The sequence below is a fragment of the Gopherus flavomarginatus genome, chromosome 1 (genome assembly GCF_025201925.1).
Source record: "Gopherus flavomarginatus isolate rGopFla2 chromosome 1, rGopFla2.mat.asm, whole genome shotgun sequence".
Lineage (NCBI taxonomy): Eukaryota > Metazoa > Chordata > Testudines > Testudinidae > Gopherus > Gopherus flavomarginatus.
In genome coordinates, this window is record NC_066617.1 from 30,997,854 (window position 1) to 31,012,107 (window position 14,254).

The following is a 14,254-nucleotide window of genomic DNA, read 5'->3' on the forward strand; positions in this document are numbered from 1 at the left end:
GCTATAACGTGGTAAGATTTTTTGGCTCCCAAAGACAGTGTTATATTGAGGTAGAGGTGTACATTTCATTTTTTTTAAAGCAGGGGTGTTTTATCAGTGTTCTTCAGTTAAAACCCCAAATCAGGAGCCCTAAATATACCTCTCCCAACATTTAACTGGAGGGGAGGGATAGCTTAGTGGTTTGCACATTGCCCCCCCCCCAACCTAGGGTTGTGCGTTCAGTCCTCAAGGGGGGCCCTTAGGGATCTAGGACAAAATCAGTACTTGGCTCTGCTAGTGAAGGCAGGGGACTGGACTCACTGACCTTTTAGAGTCCCTTCCAGTTCTAAGAGATAGGTATATCTCCATATATTATATGAGGTGCCACCTAAAGAGGGTTCGCAACTGGGTCTTTTTAAAATTGGACAGTGTAGTATTCTGCAAGACATATTTGCAATATGTAACCATCCCTTCTCTGATACTTCAACTTGTTGCTTTTCCATCCATTTTTTATTCTGTATGACTGTTTGAATTTGTAAGATTTTAGTATACTTTTCCTTTAACGCTTTGAGGCAATGTTAACTACTCTGGTTCTGTTTGTTCTCATGTGGTTTGGCAAGCCTAGAGAAAGAAAGTTTCTAATTTTCAAATAGAAGAGTGAAGGAAAGTCAGCAAGTTTTACATTTTGTCTTTACCATAGACTACTTCCATGGAATAAAGGCAAGAGCCAGAAAATGTCATTTTTCTATATTTGGGCTAGTTATCAATCATAACATCTTTATGGGTCAAGATTTCAGCACTGGACACTCTATTCTGACAAATACCACTCTGGTCTTGCTTATTTCTTGCTGAGGCACATGGCAGTTCTGTGCTAGAATATCCCAGCGATTTCCAAGGACTCATTGTGCACCTGTATGTAACTGGAAGGAATCAGTACAATTAAATATCAGACAAACCATGTTTGATGTCCTCACACTACATGGGTAAAAAACTCAACGTTTCCAAAACATCACCCCATTGCGATGTTGCTTCGGAACCTACATATCCCCTTCCGGACATTGTCAGCAGGGCTGGCTCCAGGCCCCAGCACGCCAAGTGCGTGCTTGGGGCAGCATGCCACCGGAGGCGCTCTGCCGGTTGCCGGGAGGGCGGCAGGCGGCTCCGGTGGACCTCCCGCAGGTATGCCTGTGGAGGGTCCGCTGGTCCCACGCCTCCGGTGGAGCATCTGCAGGCACGCCTGCGGGAGGTCCACCGGAGCCGCTGGACCAGCGGACCCTCTGCAGCCACGTCTGCAGGAGATCCACCAGAGCTGCGGGACTGGCGAGCGGCAGAGCGCCCCACACAGCGTGCCACCATGCTTGGGGCGGTGAAATGGCTAGAGCTGGCGCTGATTGTCAGGATGATGTCCTGCTACAATATTGCATGAAATACATCTGTAATACAGCAAAGAGTCCTGTGGCACCTTATAGACAAACAGATGTTTTGAAGCATGAGTTTTCGTGGGTGAATACCCACTTCGTCGGATGCATGTAATACAGGCATGCTGGCAAGAGATGAGGAGTTGCCCAATGAAATCTGGAGAGCCCTGGGCCTCCGGGGCCAGGGAGAGCCAGTTGTTGGACGCCACATCGCACTGGGCCCTGGAAGCAGTATGGGGCAGCTGAGCGGCAGCAGCCTTCTCTACGCCGCGTCTAAAATTTCTAGGCTCTGTAGCTTTAAGAGGCATATCTACATAGCCACGCCCACTGTGGCGGGTCCTGTCAACGAGCTGCGCTAGCAGGCCGCCTCCGCCAGGGGTCAGTGTTGCGCCCTTGTGTGGGGCTCAGACGACGCCACTCAGTCACAGCGTTGTCGCCCCCTCGTCGGGCCTAGTGCGCCTGCGCGAGTCCGCGGAGACCTTGGAGGCGCGGCTGCCAGGGACGAGGCGCTGGGACGCGAGGTTAACGCTGAGGCGGTCGGAAAATGCAGAGCTGGAGCCGGGTCTGCTGCGCCCTCGCCCAGGTAGCGGCCCGGCGCGGCGCGGCCAGCGCGGGCGGGGGCAGCGGCGCTGGGCGCGCAATCCCGGGTTGGGCCTGGGATACAGAGGCGGCCTGGGAGCGGCGGGGCCCCACCCTCTAGTCCGCTCCGGGCCTTGGTGCGGGCCAGCCGGCACCGACCTTCCCCCGGGGCCGGGCCAGCAGGGTGCGGACGTGGAGACGCCCGTCTAGCTCCGAGCTCGGGGGCGGGGGCTGCAGCCTGCTCTGTGACCTCTCCCCTCAGCTTGGGCTGCGTGTCCCCTGCCCCCCATCCTCTGAGCCGGGCAGGGGGGGTCTCGGTTCCTGTTCCCCTGCCCCCCATCCCCTGAGCCGGGCAGAGAGCGTCTCGGTTCCTGTTCCCCTGTAGCCTGAGCTGGGCAGGGGCCCCCTTGCTGCCTGCTGCTTGTGTGTGACCCTAAGGGCCCCTTGGGTGCCATGGCAAAGGGCTTGTTGTTCTGTAACAGCAGTAACTCGTATCAGGGCTGACAAACTCAGTACACCTAACACCTTCCTGTCACCGTATTTATATAGAACGTTTCATGGTTGATGTCAAGGTGTTTCTCCCCAGCAGAGGTGAAAAACTGGTTTTGCCAGACAAATGGATGTATAATCATGGATGTATAGTCACGTCTGCCTAAAATCATACGATATGTAGATTAAGCATAGTAAAACCAACACTGTGAGCTACATTTGCTTTCCAAGTCAGTATGAGGATATGAAGACAACTTGGGGCCAGCACACAGGAGAACAAATGGGGGAAGGGGAGAATCTCAGGGCATTGGGAAGTGGGGCACAAACAACAGGCACCAAGATCCCCTCTATGCAGCTCAGAGCATTGGGGGGAAGAGGCACAGTGTGACGTGCTCCAGGGTTAGCCAAGGTTGAAAGCCATCTCACCACTACCTTCCGTTAGTGTGAAGCAGTCTTGTCTATGTCTGCTGTGGCTTAGCTCCCTGAAACCAACAGCTTCTAGGGCCACAAGCACTTACTTCCAGGTCTATGCAGACCTAACCCTTTCTATGCAAGTTAGTGCTAGGTACACACCAACTCTCTCTACCCCCTTCCCCCTCCCTCAGTGCTCCCTGCAGTAACCAGGACACTGGACACTCACAGTAATTACCAGGTAAGCTGTCCCCAAAGAGACAATGTACACATGGCTTGATGGTACAACTTAGAATCAGGTCCTTTGTAACATTACAGCACTGGAATATATTTATAGTGAAAACAATCACTTTTATTAACAAAGACTACAATTTGCCATACTGAGAAAAGAAAAGTGGAAACTATTGGTTACACACACACAACAAAGCATAAAACGCAATCCTAGGTCTACATTTTTTATGGTTTACCTTTCCTCTTTAATAAAATAGATCTGCCCCCAAGAACTGAGTCCTTGACAGAGCTGCTGGTTTTCAGGCAAAACCAGGAAAAACGGTTTTCATGAATGTCCCCACACTCTTCAAGGTATAGGTCCCGAGCTCCGTGTCCAAGTCTGGTAGGTGTTGAACAGGAGAGCGGGTAGGGGTGTGGTCTCTGCAAGCCGCACTTTAATCATAAAAGAGCATGTGGCTCGCAAGCCATGTTTTGCCACCCCGATATAGCCTGATGTTTGAGCCCCTCTTCGTCAGCCAGCTCCGTAATAACTCTTAAGGCTATTGTATGGGCCTGTTGGTTTTATTACCCAGGACTTTTATTGCATGTCCTCTGGGATGGTGACTGAAACATGATGGGACATATGAATCTTTAGTGCATCAGGCACATAAATATCTTGCTATGCCAGCTGCAGGAGTGCCATGGGGACACCTGTTCTCACTTTCAGGTAAAATAAACAAGAAGCAGGCAGCATTATCTGTTGTAAATTGTAACCAAACTTGTTTGTCTGAGTGATTGGCTGAACAAGAAGTAGGACTGAGTGGACTTGCAGGCTCTAAAGTTTTACGTTTTTGTATTTTTTTAATACAGTTATTATTTTGTACGTCATTCTACATTTGTAAGTTAAACTTTTGTGCTAGAGATTGCACTAGGATACTTGTATTAGGTGAATTGAAAAATACTATTTCTTTTGGGTTTTTTTAGTGGAAATATTTGTCATCAAATATAAATATAAAGTGAGCACTGTACACTCCATTGTAATTGAAATCAATATATTTGAAAATGTAGAAAACATCCAGAAATATTTAAATACATGGTATTCTCTTCTTGTTTTAACATCACGATTAATCGTGATTAATTTTTTTAATTGCTTGACAGCCCTAGATTTTTTTGTTGCTTTCCCTGAATTCTCTTCATAATTATCCCTGGGTTTAAACCAAAGCCTGTCTTACCCTCTCCCCATATTTACAGGTAGGGTTAGTGAGTGAGATAAGATGAAATGTTGCTTATCCTCTTAGACAACTGAACTATGGATAAGGGGTAAAAATGACTGTTCCCTTCCTGTCTCCCATTCAGGAAGTAACTGTAAAATTAAGCAATAAGATGGTCTATTATTGAATTGCCCCACAGTCCTTCCACAGAAAAGTTTGAATGGGGTTTTGTAATCTGTGCTGCCATTATTTACTATCTGATAATGCCTACTGTATAGTAGCTTTCCTAAAAGAAAAGGACTATCCCTGCTCTGAGGCGTTCACAATATAAAGGCAGAGGATGGGGAAAGGAGTACAGCATATTAGTAGAGTGTTCAAAGCCACATATGGGAAATGTATTTATATAGGTTTTGTTTTCCATAGGAATTACAATACTAGTTGCGCATCTAGTCTGGAGTTCTTCTCCAACAGTGATCAGTATCATATGCTCAGAGGAAGTTGCAAGATACCATGTAGTTAACAGTTACAGGATAATAAGGGTTGTTTCTTCCTAATCCTAGCAGTTAGTAGCTGGTTTGTGCTGTGAAACAGGTTTTGACTCTTGTGTGTTAGATGCTATGCATGCATGTGGTAAGAGACAGTTCCTGCCCTGAAGATCTTAGAATCTAAGTGGACACAATAAAGGTTAGAATGGAAATAGAGGTTCAGAAAGATGAAATGATTTGCTGTAGGAAGCACAGCAGATTAGTGGCAGAGCTAGGTTTTCCGTATCCCAGAGCAGTGCGCTATCCACTGAACTTACTTCTGCTACTGATTTTTTTTTTTTTTTTTAGTCTATGTAATTGTCATGGTACAATTCCCCACTTTGAACCTTAGCGTCCAAAAGATGGGGTACCAGCATGAATTCCCCTAAGCTCAATTACCAGCTTAGAACCTATAGCGCTGCCACCAACCAGGAATTTCAGTGCCTGGTACGCTCTGGTCCCCCCAAAATCTTGCCCGGGGGCCCCCAAGATCCAGACCCTCTGGATCTTAACACAAGGAAAGTAAACCCTTTCCCTCACCGTTGCCTCTCCCAGACTTCCCCTCCCTGGGTTACCCTGGAAGATAACTGATTCAAACTCCTTGAATCACAAAACAGAGAGGACAATTCACCTTCCTCCCTCCTTCTCTTTCCCCCTCCCAGACTCTTCCTGAGAGAGAAAGTAAGCCTGACACAGAGAGAAATCAGCCTCTCTCTCCCTCTTCCCTCCTTTCTCCCCACCAATTCCCTGGTGAATCCCGACCCAGTCCCCTGGGGTCTCACCAGAATAAAAAAACAATTAGGTTCTTAAATAAGAAAAGCTTTTAATTAAAGAAAGAAAAAACAGTAAAAATTATCTTTGTAAATTTTAAAAAAAATGGGATAGGTACAGCGTCTTTCAGCTATAGACACTGGGAACACCCTCCCAGCCTAAGTATACACGTACAAATTAAAATCTTTTCAGCAAAATACCAGTTTGAACTCCTTTCAGCCAAATGCACATTTGAACTCCTTCCAACCAAATACACATTTGCAAATAAAGAAAACCAAGATAAGCCTAACTCGCTTTATCTACCTCGTACTCACTATTCTGGATCTATAAGAACCTGTATCAGGGAGATTGGAGAGAAACCTGGTTGTACATCTGGTCCCTCTGAGCCCCCAGAGTGAACAAGCACCAAAGCTAACAGCACAGCACAAAAACTTCCCTCCCTCAAGATTTGAAAGTATCCTGTCCTCTGATTGGTCCTCTGGTCAGGTGACAGCCAGGTTCACTGTTCTTGTTAACTCTTTCCAGGCAAAGAGATATGAAGCACTTCTGTTCTATTAACTCTTACTTATCTGTTTATGACAGTAATGTAACTGGATTTTCTAATTAAACAGATTGTGAGAAGTTGCTGATTCTTATACAGTTATTTTCTTTATGGAGAAAGTTAAACTTTTGTTTTTTTCCCCCTCTAGAGAAGCCATTTTAGTCGAATCCATCATGGCCTACAGGGGATTTGTGCAGTGTCGCTGAGGAGCTATGCTGATCAAGGTAAATTTTGATTGCTGTAAAATAGCTTTCAGGAGACAAAGTTGTATTTCAAATTGAGGCCCCAATCTTACAAGTGATTCTGCAGCCACAAGAGCCCATCAATGTGGAGACAATTGTACCATCCCGGTTGATGGTATGAGTGGTTCTTAAACTTTTGTATTGGTGACCCCTTTCACATAGCAACCCTCTGAATGTGACCCCCTTATAGATTAAAAACATATTTTTTTATATTTAACACTATTATGAATGCTGGAGGTAAAGCAGGGTTTGGGGGTGGAGGCTGACCGTGCACAACCCCCATGTAATAACCTTGTGACCCCCTGTTTGAGAACCCCTGTTCTACAGCATAGATATCAGGTTACAGCATGCAGTGGATTGGATTGACTATACTAATCATTTATACAGCATTATTGTTAGAGGTTAAAATAATCAGATATGCCATTTTTCTTACATTGCACAAATGATGTGGAAGGGTTGCTTTTGTGGACCACAAGTTAATCTTTCTATGGTCTGGGAGCTAAATATATAGACTCTGCTTCAATCCCAGTTTCTCTTGATTGTTGAGCATGAGATGTGTAACCTAACCTTGTTCTCGCACAGGACAATGTAAAGGTGTAATATTAGTCTATCAGCATTTTCCTTATTTTTTTTAATATCTGTAATAATGCCACATGACACGTTCAAGACCTTTCTTGTAACAGTTTTTTCAAAGGCAGTTAAACATAACTACAGATACCTTTGTCCAAATTCTACAAAGATTTCTAGCATATGCAATCCCAGAGTAGATGCAAGGAGTGCAGGTCAGACCAGGATTCAGTCCCTTTGCCTCAATTCACAATGGTTTTGCTCTCAAATCTGTAAGAGTGGTTGTTTTTATTTACAGAACAAATAGTGCCCCTGAACCATTCCATTTTTTGATTCAGGAGGTTGCTTTCGGTAGTCAAAATTTACCTGTCTAAATTAATTGAACAGCACCATCATTTTTAAAAACTAGCTACTCAATCTGTGGGTAGTCAATGTGTGGCACTATCTCAGAATGTTGCAGCCTAGGTATTCCTACAGTAAAACTAAAATAAACCTACATTATAGCAAGAAAAGTAACTTGAAAACATTTTAAAGTTTTGTATTTTTTCTTTTAGCTGATGCTGACATTACAGTTATTGGTTCTGGGCCTGGAGGATATGTTGCTGCTATCAAAGCAGCTCAACTTGGCTTTAAGGTAAGAGGGAACTTGTGCTGGATAAACCGGGTAATATAGCACTAATCCAGATAAATTCAGTAGGGGTTCTTGCAACACTGGAAAAATGAAGTTCCCTGTCACTGGGCAACCCCGAGCTGGAGTACCCTCCTGATGCAGGCTGTGTTCTGGCAGGCACACGTGCCTCAGTTTCTCTTCAGCCTCTCCCGAAATAATCCAAAGCATCTTCTCAAGTATAAATATAGCCGGAGGAAGGGGAGGGATTACAGAAGTCTCATGCATATAAATCATAACAAAATAAGCCCCAACACCGTAATCCAAATTTCACCAGCATAGTCCAATGAATACATGCAACATACCGGCTTGGCAGCCCCCACCATGCCCCGACTCTCCAGCGCAGTCCACCTCAGCCCTTTCAACTGGATTGCAAGCCTGATCTTTCCAGCGGGAAACACCTTGCTGGGAGCATCCTTTCTAGGGGAATATCCCTTCTCCTGTCCCTCTCATGGTTCATGTTGTTCCACCCTCCTAGCCCCGAAGATGTCTGTGAGTAAGCCCCTCTGCTGCTCCTCTGACTTCAGCCTGAGACTTTGGCCAGCAGACAGCCCCCATTGCTGCTGCTCCTGCCTTGAGGCCTCTCCACCCCTCTGACCCAGCCAGCAAGCTCCTGTTGCTGTTATCCTGCTTCATCTTTCTCCCAGCTCCCAAACATAGTCTCCTAGCCAATTCCTCCCTCTTCCCAAGGAGGGCCTACAGAGCTTTCCACTCTGCAGACTCCCTCTCCCAGGCATCTGTCACCTGCCCTTCCAAATAGAACCAGTCTGTTCAGATTCTCAGGGATTTCCTCTCACTGAGTCTCTCCCTGGTCCTGTATAGTCCACACATGCTTGCTGACCCTTTTAACGGGCAAAATGGGAGCATCTGCACTGGTTTTCCAGGGCTGTTTGTAGCTTGGGACACCCATACTGTGAGAACTTGATTTCATTTCCAGAATATATAAGAACTAGTTATTACCATTAGTGTTCTTCATCATTAGAGCTCAGCATTTTACAGAGGTCAGTATCATTTCCCCCATTCTACAGATGTGAAAACTGAGGCACAGATACGGGGGAAGTGACTTGTCCAAGATGACGCGAAAGCTCGTGGCACTAGAACCCAGGTTTCCCGTGTCCAATCCAGTGCTGTATCTACTAGACTACGCTGTAGATTAACGTCCTTAACTTTGTCTTAAGCAGACACTGACTGTAGAGGCACCATTTTTCATGTTGGTTTGTTAGTATCTTTTGAACTGTGATTATTAAAATAAGTCATAGTTGATTTTTGTCACTCCGCGTGAGGGCCGTCAAATTAGCTTAATTTTTATTTAGAATTTATAGATTAGACGGAAACCAATGGTAAACAATAGTCACTACGAGGTGAAACAGCTACATTTTAAATACAATGAATTGAATTGGAGAGGGAAGCATATTTATAAAAGTAGTAAAGATAATGCCAAGAGGAAAAGTAGTTTTCTCCCCAAAAATAAAACTGTTGGGTTGTAATCAAAAGCAACTTTTAAGCAATCTGCCAAAAAGGATCAGAATGAATAACAAATTTAGTGCCTAACTGCTGAGAGATTCTGTGAAATTGGCTGAGAGAACACCAATAAAAATAACACCCAAGTCTTATGTAGCGCTTTTCATATGTAAATGCAGGATTTCCTGGAACTCATCACCACATTCGTTTATTCTGAAAAACAAAAATTGGTGGAAAGAGAGAATCATTAGTGTGGTTAAGAGCAGTGGAAATGTGCCCCTGGAATGAAGCCAAAGTTATTTAATGCCAGAGTGACCGGTTAAGTACTGTTTGTCATGAACATGAATAAGGATGACTTGGGGCTATATTAAATACATGGACTGAATGTTGGAGATGAGACTATAGATATAGATTATCTAGGTGTAACTTATATGCATGAGCTTGTTCTTTTTGCTATTCCCTCTGTCTCCTTTGAATGTCCTTTATGAACAAAGCTGCTTTCATGTAGTGGGTACTAGTTATTCGTAATTTAGACAGATGATTCAAGTGACCTCTGTTTCACTCTCTGAACAATGGGAAGTAAATGAGTTTTCTAGAGTAATTTTTGAAAATATTGAGAGATGAAAATATATTTTTCTAAAGGTATCACAGTTCAGAACAACTGCCCTACATTTTCCCTCAGTGGTCCAGCAAGGGCACCCACTCTGAGGTTTCTAGCTCCCCAGCTGTTGCCTCTCTTGGATGGAGACCCACATCTCACTCCGCTGGGACCAGGGTGTGTCCGGTCTGCCCAGTTCCCTGCTTTCACTGTGTATATCTCTGTAAAGATGATCTGCCTAAATAGACCTACTTGCTTTCCCTTCAGAGACTGGTAACAGAGATTGCTCTGGGTAGATGTTACCACACAGTTCTTTCTAAGCAAGCCTACTTCATTCTTCACCCCACCTCTGGGGTTTAACTTACTTCAACAGTTAAGTAAGGTTTAACTTAATTCAGTGAGGCTTGTTCAGGATATTGCAGCCTATTGTCAGTGTCTCATATCTCAGCACGAGTCTCACTTCATGAACATAGCTTTACTGGTGGAACTCCCTTAGTTTTAAGCGCTTTTGTTTTTTTTAACCTCCTGGAGGGTGGTAGTTGCAGAGTATTATTTTCCAGGCCCCTGCTGGCTGTCATGTCCCAACTCCACCCAAGTATAAATGCTGCCCTCTGAATGTTCTGATAGGTTCTTTTTGTGACCACAGTCCCTACAGCACCATATGGCTCACTGGCTGATGCACCAGGTTTTTTGAATCTCGATGCCTTGTTAGGGATCCTTTAATATTCTTTTGCTTTCTGTGCAGGTCTGGTACAATTGTGCTAAATGAGAGTCCATTGCCTCTAGCACTTTGGCCCCTGTCGCAGTGCTTCAGTGCAAATAGTTCTGTTGCGTTGACCCTTCCTTTGTATATTGGTGGCCAGTACCCTGCTATGACTGAGGTTTTTTGTTTGTTGGTGTTTCCTAGAGTTGGCGCACCAGTACCTGAATTAAAGTGCTCAGCACTACAGCTTTTATTAGGAGCTTTAAAGCTACTTGGCTCCCTAGTTCCTGTTCCATTCTTTTGATGCTACATTTCTTTTTGTGGCTCTATGCTTACTTCTCTTTTGGTCCAGTGTTTCCTTCGAGACATTTATACATGATGCGTTGTGTCATAGGTGTGACATCTAAGGAGGGAGCTTTTAAACCTAATCAGTCTGCATTGTCTGCCTCAGACTCATCTGTGGTGTGCAGGGGTATTGAATATGTTTGGATGCATCATGCTAAGCATTGAAGAAACATGTGGAGTGCCTTCAAGCCCTCCTTGAAGTGATCCGATGGGAGACTCCTCTCAATCTGGCATAAGGAGGAATGGAGTTCTTTGAAGTTTAAGCTCTTAAAGCAAAAACCTGAATCAGCCAAATCCATTGCACCCCAACATTGAGTGTTAGTGCTACCTGCATTGACATAGTCCCTGGTCCCCATTAAGACCAGTGTGGTGACTTTACCCTTGAAGCAGCATGTGCTGTGGTTGAAGCAGAGGGTTCCAGTAAGTAATGGCTTCTCGTTGTACTAGGTGAGGCCTTGGCACTTGTAGTTGATGGTACTTAGAAAAATGGCTCACTGGATGAGATAGTCTGCACATGAGATAAAGGCAGGAGGTGCCAGAAGGGAGCTAGTAGCTCCTTAAGGCGGCAGTCAAAAAGATGTTGGATTGCCCCTCCTGCATTCATGTGCTTGAAGTGCGATTGGAAGAATCTGTGCTCAATGCAAGAAATTCTGGCCTTGACAATGGCGCTTCATGCTCTGGCACAGCCATCACTGGTTCTTATCAAAGCACTTATGCCATTGCCTAGTGAATTCCAGTCAACTGACTAAGGGCTTGTTGACAGTTAGGATGATGAGAGCTGCTGTTTGGATTCAGATGAGACAGAAAAGTCATCTGATACCGAATACATCACTGTGGAGAAGCACTAAGACAGTGAGTCTGGAGGGGAGAATCGTGCCTTTCCTCAATCCTTGCAGAAACTGTTCAAGACAGCTACTTCTAACTGAAGCTGGTCACGGAATCTACAAGGACTATATCTTAGAGGTATCTTGGCCTGGAAGCCCTATTCAAAAGGGTTACCATGCATTTGTATCCTGTTTTGGACCAGCCTATGAATAATGCGGGGCTGAATGTAGCTGCTGTGGTCTTGAAGGCAGCTGAATAAAAGTTTTAGCTTCAAAACGTAGCTTCATTAAGTCCCTGTTCTGGGCTTTCCAGCAGCTCTTCAACATCAGGTTGGTTCAGGAGTGGTTTTGGTCTTCACACCCAAAATGGAAAAGATCAATCAGTGATTATGCTATTATATAGGAAGGGAAAGGGGCTTAAACTTAAACATTGTTTTAGCAGTTTTAATGCTAACGTCTCATTTGCTTTGGCAGAAAATGAGCAATTTAAGGAAATGGTTAAAGCACTTCACCCGGATATTCTCCTCCAGACAAAGTTAAACTTACAGCTCCCAAAATGAGGGACTCCCATGTTGAACCCTGTGCACTCCAGAACTTGTTTGCAAGGAGGCAAGGCCAAGGTTTCTTGTTTCCAAGAAAAGTTTTGTTTTCTTTCCAGGTGTCCCTTCTTTGTTAGCCAATTTTTGCACAGGATATTGTTCCTGACTGATGCCTTTCTGGAGACTTGTATGTTGTCTGATGGATTTTGAAAAGAGAGATCTTTTCTATCCATCCTTTCTTCCTCCCTGTTTAAACAATGGGCATTGGCCTTGTTATTGCTGCTCAGAGCAGCTTTATTTTCATTTTTCTTCTGAGATATCCCTAGAACTTCTTTCTCTTGAAGTGAGAATCCCACAAGGTGGCGGTATTTTTATAGAGGGAAACATTACTTGCCTTGTAATTGTTTCTCTCAAGGTAGAGAAGATCATTTGATAAGATTTACTCACCAATCCATTCCCCTCAGTGTTAAAGGTTCTCTTTTTACTTGTCTTTCTCTATTTCATCTTGTTTTTCATTATTCTGAGGCATTTTTTGATCCTATGTCAATTTAATTCAAGGCAGTCATCTTTCAGAGAGCTTCAACTCCTGCTCAATTGAAAGAACTTATTGAAATACTTGAAGGGGGAGAGCAGTGTTTATACTTCTTTACAAGTATGAATGGTGACAGTGGGTTACCCTGCTGTCCTTGCTTAAAAAGTATTTGTTTTAAAAAAAGAGAGAGAGAGAGAGAGTGAAGAGCTAGGGGAGTTCAAAGAAGTCTCCAGCTAAACCCAGGAACGAGAATCCTGCACAATATCTTGTGAGAAGTAGAATTACAGGATGAGTAATTTTCCTTTGTCATTGGTATTCACTGAGATTTTCAAATCTGCTTTTAGGAAATAAAAATGTACTATGGCTCTAAAAGGGTTTTCTCCTCTTCTATTCCAGACTGTGTGTGTGGAGAAAAATGAAACGCTGGGTGGAACCTGTTTGAATGTTGGCTGTATTCCTTCCAAGGCAAGTGTGCATTTATCTCTAATTGGTATCATGTTTTCACTGTGGATAATGGCGATGCAGTGTGAAGAGATCCTCAGATAGTGTAAATTGTCATAGTTCCATTGACTAGAATGGAAAAAAAAGGGGAATGGATAGCAACACAAGGAAAGAGAAACAGATTTATTTCAGAGCGCCAATGAGCTGACGAGATTATGGTGTTAACCAACTAAACATAATCAAGTCTCTTATACTAGAAACACTGTGATTACCAACAATGAGTCCTGTGGCACCTTAAAGACTAACAGATGTACTGGAGCATAAGCTTTCGTGGGTGAATACCCACTTCGTCAGACGTGCATCTGATGAAGTGAGTATTCACCCACGAATTTTTATGCTTCAATACATCTGTTAGTCTTTAAGGTGCCACAGGACTCATTGTTGCTTTTTACAATTCCAGACTAACACGGCTACCCCTCTGATACTTCACACTGTGATTACCGCAGATGATCAATTCTTTAAACCTCTAGCATGAGTGATCTTATTCTGAAAGGGCTTGCAGCATTAAGTCAAAGATGGTCATAATGCTGTTTCTGCATTTATAAATGAGTGAGCCATTTATGGTTCATAGTCATTTAGTGTCTATTTTCAGGTTGTTGTTGGCTGTGGCAATGGTCATCTTGAGATGTTCTTGGAAAGGAAAACTCCCATTTCAGATGATTTGCTATTGGGATACTGAAGCTAATATTGCCCCATGTCTGTTGTAATGTATTTACAAATATTTTATATAGATTTACAAACTAACTTGTCTGTTGCCTTTTCTGTTGTGAAAAAAATTGTTTTGTGAAGTTATTTCCTGTCATCTGATAACATACTTTGCCACATTGGTAACTATTTCTGTTTTCTCATTCTGACTTCTTTGTCTGCTTAAAAAAGGAAAAAACATCATTACAAGCCTCCCATCTGAACCAGTCTTTCAAAGCCCACTTGGTTGGGAGGAATATCTCTCGGGTTTGTTTTGTTTTTTTTGATGGAATTTAAACCCAAGGTCTTAAGCACATCCAGTCATTAAATATCCCCATTTCATTCCTGGTGTCAATAGTAGTGTTTTGGACAAATTTCCAATCTGGGTAATTATATTTTACTTACTTAAATTCCCCTTGAAGTTTCAGTTGAACACAATAATCTTTGCTCCCGATTTA

General features: G+C 43.7%; 1 protein-coding gene across 2 annotated transcripts in view; it reads left to right on the top strand.

Moving 5' to 3' along the window:
- Window positions 1–1,838: 1,838 nt before the first annotated feature.
- The window catches only part of DLD (dihydrolipoamide dehydrogenase), a 235,916-nt gene continuing 223,500 nt past the window's right edge, over window positions 1,839–14,254 (top strand). For both annotated transcript variants that reach the window (XR_007772057.1, XM_050936257.1), the window contains exons 1-4: window positions 1,839–1,980; window positions 6,282–6,357; window positions 7,497–7,576; window positions 13,008–13,076. Coding sequence is in view for 1 of the 2 variants with exons in the window: in XM_050936257.1 (XP_050792214.1) it covers window positions 1,942–1,980; window positions 6,282–6,357; window positions 7,497–7,576; window positions 13,008–13,076 (264 nt within the window). In the remaining variant the exon portion in view is untranslated. The remainder of the gene's footprint in view (window positions 1,981–6,281; window positions 6,358–7,496; window positions 7,577–13,007; window positions 13,077–14,254) is intronic.